The 10,835-nt window shown below is 49.1% G+C and overlaps 1 protein-coding gene across 2 annotated transcripts; it reads left to right on the forward strand.

The window, feature by feature from the left end:
- Window positions 1-100: 100 nt before the first annotated feature.
- On the forward strand, window positions 101-10,315 carry mysm1 (Myb-like, SWIRM and MPN domains 1). Of its 2 annotated transcripts, XM_023794390.2 has the most exons (20): window positions 101-205; window positions 936-1,008; window positions 1,170-1,240; window positions 1,522-1,587; window positions 2,274-2,346; window positions 2,491-2,589; window positions 3,108-3,558; window positions 3,671-3,881; window positions 4,409-4,539; window positions 5,257-5,360; window positions 5,450-5,527; window positions 5,669-5,754; window positions 6,041-6,095; window positions 6,189-6,239; window positions 6,703-6,777; window positions 8,081-8,269; window positions 8,630-8,762; window positions 8,949-9,054; window positions 9,210-9,267; window positions 9,429-10,315. In XM_023794390.2, exons 1-20 carry the CDS (start codon window positions 147-149, stop codon window positions 9,729-9,731), a joined length of 2,472 nt encoding a protein of 823 aa, XP_023650158.1. In that variant the 5' UTR covers window positions 101-146; the 3' UTR covers window positions 9,732-10,315. The 2 variants fall into 2 exon arrangements, with proteins under 2 accessions (XP_023650158.1, XP_023650159.1); XM_023794391.2 differs by lacking the exon at window positions 101-205 and having other exon boundaries at window positions 967-1,008; window positions 1,521-1,587.
- Window positions 10,316-10,835: the final 520 nt, after the last annotated feature.

Raw genomic sequence — 10,835 nt, forward strand, 5'->3', positions numbered from 1 at the left:
GTAAATAACTTACTACAGTCCAGCGCTACCTGTAAACGGTACTCTAGCGTGTGCATGCGTGCTGCGTTCCTCCGCACCTCTTGGTGTCGCTGCTGGAATCGGGTCCACGTGTCGCCCTCGGCGTGACGAAACTTCCGGCAGCCGATATGGCGGACGAAGTGGAGCTTGTAGATATTGAGGGAGATGTAACCGACGTGAATTTGGGGTAAGCAGAAAGCCTGTCGTCCTGATATTATTAATGCGTAGTTGGAGCTGGGCATGGTTGGATAGCAGCTCAGATCCCCCCCCCCCCTTTTTCAATTTTCTTGTGGTAATTAAACGGTTTGTTTATAGTGCCCGAGATGTTCACGTTTACCCGTCAAACAACAAAAATGAATGACAAGTGAGAGACCTCTCATTACCAGTAGTGTCTGTGCCATTGCTTATACCTTTTCTTATCACAAGTCACACGAACGGGTGACGAGTTTAGTTTTTCCTCACATTTACTGAACGCAGCGAGGGAGGCGGCGGCTCAGAGCAGCTGACGTGTGAAGTACGGAGGGGCCAGGACGTCTTTCCTTTTAATGCACAGAGAAATTAAATGTGTGTATGCTGGTTTCATATAAGCGTGCATTTACACTGCTGTCATCAACAAGAAACCCGTGAGAATGTGGCTCGGCAGAACGAAAACATGAACTTGACTCAGCTGCGTATTTCTAATCTGAAAACTCCTTACCGACTGTCTCACCACCCAATGGAAAGGCTGTCCAACGACTGATCCCAGCTGTCAACGAATCATTATAGTGACAAACTCTTTTAAGCTACTGTGCCTACACCGGTACTGAATAAGTGAAATATCCATGATTTCGTCGTCTACGCTAAACACCAAAAAAAGCGTCTATACGACACGAGCTGCGCTCCAGAGCTAATTGTGTGCTATTGTTTGAATATTTTAGGGACGCTGAGGGGAGAGAAATAATTCAGGATCCTTATCTGCACTCCGCATGGAAGAACAGCAACGGGCTCTTAGTAAGTGCTGCAGATCGCTCCGTGTCTGCTTAGAGTACGGCAGCCCCAACGCTCTCGTCTTTTCACGTCATTCATTCGTTTATCGGTTGGGCTGGTTATTTCTCTAAATGTGTTTTGCATAGGCTTTTGCCCGCTCCTTTTATATGTTTGCTATCTCGCAGCCCTGGACTCTAGACAGCTCTATCAGTGCGGAGAACAGGGAGGCCATAGAGAACATGCTACTGGAGGAGGAGTATCCTTTGACGTACAGCAGTTTGCAGAGTCTGGAGGGTGAACGCTCAAATGGTGCTGCCTGGTGTGTGGCATGCCGAGGTGGATAGTTCAGGTCCGGAAAGTAAGAATCCAGCCCATGATTTTGTTTGAACCAACCAATTGAGTACCCTGTGGCTGTGACTGTTTATACTCAACTGGTTGGTTGAAAGAAAATCCTGGTCTTGATTTTTACTTTCTGGACCTGAACTGTCCACCTCTGGTGGCTTGTCTTTTTGTGGATTTCTCCTTGACTGGTTTTGGATATTATCTGGCCGGGAAGGAGCTGCCGAAGAGCATGTGGACGGGTGAGAAGCAGAGGGTTAAGCGGTGAGTACAGTTCAGGGGACCCTCACTGTGAACACGCTCTCATGCTAAATCTTAACCTCAGTGACGTGTCACTTGCTTTCAGCAACAATGCCACCACATTGCTAGTGCTAAGTATCTGCTTGCATGTTCAGTGACCATTTTTTTTTGCTGGGTTAATACTGAGATGTAGCACTTTAGACAGCTGGGGGGCAGCATGTGGCTCAGTGGGCTAAGCCTGTAATCAGAAGGTTACCGGTTCAAACCCAGCCTCAGCACATCTGCGGGTCCTTGAGCAAGGCCCTTGAGTGGGTGGCTGCCCTTCACAGACAATAATCAATTGTTGTTGTTATTATTATTATTTTAGGAGACATTGGCTGATAGTGGCACAATTTTTTTTAGACAATGTACAGGGTGGGTGCAGAGAGCAGGGTCAACACAGACCCTGGAGCAGTTGAGGTTAAGGGCCTTGCTCACTGGTCCAGCTGTGATGCAGTTACTCTGCCAGCCACGGGATATGAATCCACAACCTTTTGGATGTGGGCACAGATTCCAGACCCGAGATCCACATGGCCCCCAGGAACGAATAAACAAAGAGATCTTTTCCATTTTGACGATTGTGTAATTGTTCATTTTATGAACTGAAGCATTTGCAGTGGTTACCCAACATGATACCTAACCCCTCTCTTTTCTGTGGTCTCACTTTGTAGGTCTCCTGTGAAACCCTCTGCACAGCCTGTCCGCTGGGCCAAGGAGGAGAAGGAGCTCTTTGAGGCCGGCCTGGTAAGCAGACGTTTATGTGCTTTACAGGAGCTCCAGTGATATATATATTTGTACATTTTCATTTTATGTTGTGTGGATCGGTTGCAATAAGCAAGAACGCAGCTGATGTAGCGTTTCTGCTCCTCTGCCTGCATGGTGCTGCAGTCCCAGTTCGGCCGGAGGTGGACAAAAATTTCCAAGCTTATTGGCAGCCGGACCGTCCTGCAGGTTAAAAGCTACGCCAGACAATACTTTAAGAAACAGGTGTGTTTCTGTCCTGTTACCGCCTTCATACTGAAACCCGTGAGAATGTGGCTCTCGTATGCTAAACGTGTGGTCATTGAGTTTATTTTGCAGCATTTTGTCCTTTAAGTTTTTAATACAGGCTTTATGTTCACTTATAAGTGGGGGGAAAAACTCAGGGGAGGTTTACTTGCACAAAAATGTTCTGATGTCAGAAGGAAAAATGAGCGTTTCAGTGAGATATCCAATCAGATAGTGAAGAAGGTGGGGTCCAAGCAACTAGAGGAGGTGGGACCAAAACATCTGATTGGTTGGTCCTGCCTGCTGTAGTTGCTTGGACACACCCCTTTTACAGTCTGATTGATTATCTCTCTGAACAAATCATTTTTCATTTTGCCCTCAAGTATTTGTATAAGAAACTCCCATGAGCTTACAGTTTTAGATGAAACTTGATTTTACAAAGTATTGCAATCAGTTGGGAGCTGTGAGATAGTTTGTGCATTTTCCAACGTGTTACCAATATAGGCCTTAAATTTCAGGCTAAGCTGGAGAACTCGCTGCATCAGAGCCCGGGGGCCCCTTGGGGATCAGTGGGCAGGCCACCTCCCGGTGCTGCTGGCTCTGTCAAGGATCACGGCACCATGTTGTCCAACGCGGTGCGGATCGAGAGGCTGTCAGACGACGAGGATGTGGACATCACGGACGACCTCGACGATGATCCCACGCTTCTGAGCAGCCAGGGGGAGCCGGTTGAACAAGGGCCTTCTGAAGATGCTGCGATCCAAAGTGTGGAGCCTCTGCCAGCCCCCTCCCCCCAGCCCTCCTGCTCCATGGAGCTGCTCCCAGAGGCTGCACCTGAGGTGGTGGGTGAGGGTGTCACACATGCTCACTGTGACCCCACGTCTGTGGAGGAAACGGACCCCCAGCCAGCTGAGCCCGGCAGTGCAGATGGAGGATCTGCTTCTGAGCAGGAGGACAGTAGTGGAGCAGGTGACCTCGGGCTTTGTTTGTTTTTAACATCTCCATAAAAATGTCCCGCGGGCCCCCTCTTCCAGGTCACGGTTTGACCTGCCTGCTCTGCTGCTGTCCCTCCTTCCCTCAGGCCCAGCAGAGGGCAGCACGAGCCTGGATGAGGAGTATGAGGAGGAGGACGAGGAGGAGGAAGAGCTGAAGGCCCCAGAACAAGAGGTTCAGCTTGACCGGAGGGCCGTCACAGAGGAGGAGAAGCAGGCCGTCTCTGAGTTCTTCGAGGGCCGTCCGTCCAAGACCCCCGAGAGATACCTCAAGATCCGGAATTACATCTTGGAGCAGTGGTACGTGTAGACAGGGCACAGAGCCCCTACTGCCACTAATCTGCTGCATTAAATCTGGGTCTAAGGTCATGTGACCTTCTCTGCCGGTCATACAGCGATTAAAAGCAGCATGAAAGATCATTTAAAAAAAATATGTGATCTAGTGCACGGGGGGTAGTGATGGTAAGTAATACTTAAAATAAAGACGGTTGTTATCCAGTGGCTCGGATATGGGATGTTAGCTGGCCAGTGCAGAATTTGGTATATTAATGCAGGGCCGGTTTGTTGTTTTTCGGGCCCTCACCCCCCTTCAGATATTTCAAAAACCAAATAGCTATCAAGTCAGAAGATCATAGGTAGCTCACTAGCAGAACATGTGGCTTCAACATCTGATGAATAAGGAACACGTTTATTTAGTACAGTGACTGTGCAAATGCATGATTTAAGTGATGATAAACAGCATGATTTAAGTGATGATAAACAGCGCCACTGTGATAATGTGGGACAGTGTCCCAGGCTCCTAAAATTGGCATCTGCCTGTCTCCCAGGGAGAAGGTTAAACCCAAATACCTGAACAAGACGTCAGTGCGCCCAGGCCTCAGGAACTGTGGCGATGTCAACTGCATCGGGAGGATACACACCTACCTGGAGCTCATCGGCGCCATCAACTTCGGCTGTGGTAATGGCTCTTACACGACACATGGCATGCCACTCAGCAGGGCGGCTCCCTGCCAGCCTCGCCTCTCTTCCCCTCTCCTTGCCTCGCCTCTCCTCCCCTCTCCTCCCCTTGCCTCGCCTCGCCTCCCCCTCTCCTTTCCTCACCTCTCCTCACCTTGCCTCTCTTCCCCTCTCCTCCCCTCTCCTCTCCTTGCCTCTCCTCCCCTCTCCTCTCCTTGCCTCTCCTCCCCTCTCCTTGCCTCGCCTCTCCTCCCCTCTCCTCTCCTTGCCTCGCCTCTCCTCCCCTCTCCTCTCCTTGCCTCGCCTCGCCTCTCCTCTCCTCTCCTTGCCTCTCCTCCCCTCTCCTTGCCTCGCCTCTCCTCCCCTCTCCTCTCCTTGCCTCGCCTCTCCTCCCCTCTCCTCCCCTCTCCTCTCCTTGCCTCGCCTCGCCTCTCCTCCCCTCTCCTCTCCTTGCCTCGCCTCTCCTCCCCTCTCCTCTCCTCTCCTTGCCTCGCCTCGCCTCTCCTCCCCTCTCCTTGCCTCGCCTCTCCTTGCCTCGCCTCTCCTCGCCTCTCCTCTCCTTGCCTCGCCTCTCTTCCCCTCTCCTCTCCTTGCCTCTCCTCCCCTTCCTCTCTTCCCCCCTCTTCCCCTCTCCTTGCCTCGCCTCTCTTCCCCTCTCCTTGCCTCGCCTCTCCTTGCCTCGGCTCTCCTCTTGCTCATACCGCGTTCCCTCCTGCAGAGCAGGCCGTGTACAACCGGCCCCGGATGGTGGAGCGCTCCCGGGCGCGGGAAGGCCGGGATGCCCTGGAGGCGTACCAGCTGGCACAGAGGCTGCAGTCTATGGTGAGGACCGACGTTGGTGGCAGATCCTGTGGCAGCGAGAGCATCCATGCCGCCCTCACTGATGACGTTTTTATGGTCACCCCCTGAAGCGTGCAAGGAAGCGGCGAGTGCGAGACATGTGGGGGAACTGGTGCGACGCCAAGGACCTGGAGGGGCAGACCTTTGAGGTAGGGCTGGGAAATTCCACCCCGACCACCAGGGGGAGCCTGTCGCGTGTTTAAGTGAAGTGACAGGGCTGTCCCCCTAAGAAAGGTTTCTGTGTTAGAGCCCCAGTTAGTACACCTGCCGTATACATTTGCCATCTTCAGCACCTCAGCGCAGAGGATCTGGCCAAGAGGAGGGAGGATTCCTGTAAGCGGCAGCTGAAAGCCAGCAAGGCATCCAGGCAGAGAAGGTGAGCGCCTCCCCATGGCCACTGCTTGTATTGTGTATATAAAATATTATAAGTTATGGTGTCTTGATGTTAATGCTCTTATTGTTTGAGCTGGTCTCACTACTCTGAATGGACGTAACACTTATTTCAGTGGGTAACATTACCTTTTTTGTGTTCTTTGATACTCTACATACTCTATTTCTACATTAAAGCTCTTTAAGGTAGGTCCGTTTGGGCACGTTGAGTGGAGACCCAGTGGAAGGCCGCTCCTTAACCTGGGCCCTCTAACGCCCTGTCTTTCTCTTAGCTCCTTTGACCCCTTCCAGCTGATACCCTGCCAGGACTTTGGCGATGAAAAGCAGGTTGGTGTGACCTTATGCTCGCTCTGCGTGCTGTCGAATTTCTGCGCTTGTTGTCATGCGTTCAGTCTGAGGGTCCCGTGGTTTGTTTTGCAGGAGCCGTTTCGGGTGACTGTGTGTGCGGAGGCCCTGATCATTATGGACATGGTACGTTTAGCACATTGACCCGTGTCCTGCTTGCAGTACAGCACACAGGGCAGTGTCTGCAGTGAAAGGCTTTGTGTTGCCGTAATAAACAGCGCATTACAACAGCCATTTTGCACCATAGGTACACATTTTTTTACAGTTTTCTTATTTATTGTTTAACTTATTAATTTAATACTTCTTTTATTATTTTCCTTAACACATTTATTGACTTTCTAGTTGCATTATTCTTTGTTGTATTTCTCTCTCTGCTACTGGTCAACGACAATTTCTCCTCATGGAGTTCAGTAAAGGTCTTGGCCGTCCTGCACTGTGCAGTTCTCTAGACGGATGACGATGTGCAGTCGGTCTTGGTCGTCTTGCTTAGCTTTTCCGGAAGGACCTGGTGGCTCTGCTGCATGGCAGGATCAGCACTGACCCAAAGTCAGGGAGATTCACTGATTGCTGCCCACGTTTCTCCCCTCAGCACTCACACGCTTCCATGGGGGAGGTCATCGGTCTGCTGGGGGGCGAGTACAACGAGGCAGGCAAAATGCTGAAGGTGAGGAGGACTGTGGGGTGTGCCTGAAGTGAGGAAGATGAGATGAGAATAGGAAGGATCTGCTGTAGAGTGAGAGGATGTATGATGATGGTGGTGGTGGTGATGGTGATGATGATGATGATGATGATGATGATGATGATGGTGGTAGTGATGATGGTGGTGGTGGTGGTGGTGGTGATGATGACTGCTTTTGATAATACTGTGTGGAAGACGTGCCTGGTGGAACACAAAAATTACGGTTCAGTATGTTTTCGGTATAGTGGGGGTAAAAGACACAAAACACAAGTTGCTTCTTTTTTTCTTTATTAATCAGAGGTTTACTGAACAGTATATGACTGTATTTCTTAAATACGAAGTCTCTGTCAAAAGTGCTGTAACCTACTAAAAAAAAAACTTTAAAAATTAAAAAAAACTAACTGTACCTGATCTGTACTGTATTCACATGAGCTGCTTTCAGCTTCATTTTAGAACTGTGCAACACAAATATTGTCTCAAAAAATACGAAGCATAACAAAAATATCCATTATGGCGCAGCAAAAAACCCGCACCTGTATTCACACTAACGACTGACTTCCAGCTTCACATTAGGATGTACGTGCACGTGTGATGGTGCAGCTTCATCTGCCCCTTTCCCAGTGCTGCTGGGGGCAAACACAGAAGCACACAAAGATTCCACATTTGCTGCATTCATTCGGTCCGTATGCATACTGAACTGAAAGCCCTGTACCGAACATTTTTGGTACGAATATGTGTACCGTTACACTCCTAGTGACTGGTAAACAAGCTCCACATTTGCTGAGACATTAAATTTTACAATGGACGCTTGCTTTACAATAATAAAAATATTAATAATTATGGATAAATATACATAATTTCTGCCCAATTTCCCAGAAGTGCTTATTGACCTTGATTATTATAGTAATGAGATTTGTGAATAAACAGGCTGATTTGAAAGTTTTGGCGTTGCTAGAGGTTGTGGTGTGAGACCTTCTGACCGATCTACACTCTCCGAAAAAGGGTAAAAATTTGTACCTTTCCTTGTCACTGGGGCTGTACCCTTGTAATGATAGTTTTTAAGGTACAGAAATGGACTCTGAGGAACATCCCAAAGGTACAAACAGCAGGTCCATTTCTGTATCTGAAAAGGTACATTTATCTACAGCTAAGGGTACAGTTGGCAGACCCCTGAGGGCACAGCCCCCCTGACAAGCAATGGTACTGATTCTGATAGCGGTGAGATCATAGTGAAGCGGTGATGATGGAGTGTGACAGTGATGGTGACGGTGAGTGGAATCCTCCGCAGATCTGTGCCGCAGAGCCGTGCAACAGCCTGAGCACGGGGATGCAGTGTGAGATGGACCCGGTGTCTCAGACCCAGGCTTCGGAGCAGCTGGCCGGCCGGGGCTACGACGTTGTGGGCTGGTATCACTCGCACCCCGCCTTTGACCCCAACCCCTCCCTCCGTGACATCGACACGCAGGCCAAGTTCCAGGTGAGATGCAGTACCTGCCTATCCAAGCATTACTGTCTTTCTGTCCTCTTCTTTTACTCTGTAAGGTGTTTCTGCTTTTAGATTTTTGCAAGCAGTCCATTGCTTCTCGAAAGTGAGAGCATTATGAAATGATTTTTATTAGGATTTATGAGAAATTGTTCCTTCAGCTTTGCGTTGGATAAGCATTTATGGAGGATGTATGTACATTAATAAAATAAGTGACGTTCTTGGTGGAGATGATGCACTGATATGTGCTTTAAACTCACTTCCCAGTTTGCAGTTGACTTTTGGATCAGATTCGGGTTTGTTCTGTTGAGGATCGTAGTCCCCATACTGACGTCTCAGCCTCCCTGCTTTCAGGGCTACTTCTCCCGCGGCGGCGCCCCCTTCATCGGCATGATCGTGAGCCCCTACAACCCCAGCAACACCTCGCCGCACTCGCAGACCACCTGCCTGGTAGTGAGTGAGGAGCAGGGCCCAGCAGGCTCTCACAGTACGTAGCCCTGTTCCCTCTGTGTTTCTCCTTTCTGGATACCTGCGTTGTTTTTTCCTTTGAATCAATTTTATTGAATATTAGAAGGAAGAATGTAGTGTTTGGATACAGTGAAGACAGTTCACGGATCCCTTTGTGCCCTCTTCCTGTTCCCCTCGGTCACAGAACATTCCCTTTGTCCTCCAGGGATCCCTTTTAGGTTTGAGATCCACGAATTGTGCGAGGAGCCGAATTGGGTCCAAGTGATGAAGAGAGCAGAGTGGATAGTGATGAAATACAGAGCGTCTCACAGGTAAGGAGGTAGTGTGGTATTTATGACGTAGCAGGAATTTTAGGAGCGGGGAGGGCCTGGTTACAGTTCTTACTTGCGGTAGGGACAGGCCTGCTTAACATGAAAAGCTCCTAGTCTGTCTCAATGTGAAGATTTTCCTCCTGTTTTGTTTCCAGCTGCGTGCCGATGGACAGATTTTTCCGCAGAGATTCCGACCTTACATGCTTGGACAAAGTAAGTACTATCACCCAATCACGTGTGTAAGGGCTGAGGGATCGTTGTGCTGGAGTCGTCTGCCTTCATGTTGTTTAATGCAGTAGGTCCCTCCCAGGTGGACTGGCTACACCCACACCAATGGGTCTAAGGAATCCTACATTGCGCCCTTTTCTTTACAGATGTTGGCCTCCTTGAGGAAGTTCCTAGAGCAGCTGCAGGACAGCACTGTGGAGCAGTTCCTCAGTCAGGTGGAGACTCTGTTTCTCTCGGAGATCTCGGCGAATCAGGAGAGCGACCGGGGCGACTCATCTACCTTAAAGCCCCAGGGACAGTTGTACGACAGCATCACATTTTCCGCCGTGCCATCTGATGGCGCCAGCTTCTACGCACCTTCCCGGACTCTGGAAGGAGCAGAGGCTGAGGAACCAGCCAGTGAAGATGGAGTCTCCTGTGATGTGGCAGCCAATGTGGATGGGGTGTGAAGTGAGGCTTAAGAAGATCCTGTATTCCTTCAAAAATCCACAGTAAATGACAGTGTTCCATTTTTCCATCGTTTTTCATGTTAAACAGAAACTGTATACTTAAACAAATTTCCATACCATTTCCCAAGGCTTGGAATGCACTGTGTTTTTATAGCTTGTCAATCACTATATTAAGAGAATGTGTGCTGGTTTATCCTGTGATGCATTTCAAATGTAATAATAATCGATACTTTTATTGAAATCGTCTTTACGCCTCCCTCACCTGCCTCTGTGAAGGGCAGCCACCCGTAGAGGTGCCCAGGGAGCTGGGGGTTAAGGGCCTGGCTTAAGTACCCGCAGATATGTTGAGGCTGGGTTTGAACCGGCGACCTTCTGATTATAGGCACACAGGCTTAGCCCTCTGAGCCACACGCTGCCCCCAGCTGTCTGCATCTTTAACCCACAAATAAAATGGTACATCTCAGTATTAACCCAGTAAAAGAAATGGACCTTGTACATGTAATATGTTAACATCTTGTTGTTGTAAATTAAAACTCTTTTCAGGTGTAGTATTTACTGTAAAAATAGCAAATGGCATGTATTCATGGATGTGTTTTGAAATATTTTTCTTTGATTTTCTGCTTCATCTTGACAGGAACACTAATTACTTGCTCGACGCAGAATTAAACCAGTGTTTCCTAACCCCGTCGTCAAGGACACCCAGACAGCCCTTATTTTTGCTGCGTCCCAACTGACAACCAATCAAGAACACAGAGTACCCTAGACAGGTGCACTGGAAGGGAGCAAAAATATGGGCTGTCTGGGGGTCCCTGAGCACTGGGTTGAGAAACACTGCCCTACTGTGTTTACTGCACACTGCCTCATCAGTTGCTTCCGTCAAACCTGGCTTGAGATGCAGAAAGTTCCCTGTCTGTGGGTCACTGGAATGAAGAATCATCTAATGTTTCAGCTTTATAGGTCAGAATTCATGTATAAGTACTGTATGGATGAGCAGAGGCCTGCACTGCATCTGGTACGGCGCTCAGACTGCAAACTTGCTTGGCTTTGTTCTTACATGGAAGTCAAACAGTTGACTTTTATGTAGCATGTTGCGCAACACGTTCA

Source organism: Paramormyrops kingsleyae, chromosome 15 (genome assembly GCF_048594095.1).
Source record: "Paramormyrops kingsleyae isolate MSU_618 chromosome 15, PKINGS_0.4, whole genome shotgun sequence".
NCBI lineage: Eukaryota > Metazoa > Chordata > Actinopteri > Osteoglossiformes > Mormyridae > Paramormyrops > Paramormyrops kingsleyae.

What these genes read in the sequence shown, in the direction of transcription:
- mysm1 (XM_023794390.2), top strand. Translation starts at nt 147, where the DNA reads ATGGCGGACGAAGTGGAGCTTGTAGATATTGAGGGAGATGTAACCGAC. An exon ending in AATTACATCTTGGAGCAGTG is followed by an intron (nt 3,882 to 4,408) that starts GTACGTGTAGAC and finishes CCTGTCTCCCAG; the next exon opens with GGAGAAGGTTAAACCCAAAT. An exon ending in AGGCAGGCAAAATGCTGAAG is followed by an intron (nt 6,778 to 8,080) that starts GTGAGGAGGACT and finishes AATCCTCCGCAG; the next exon opens with ATCTGTGCCGCAGAGCCGTG.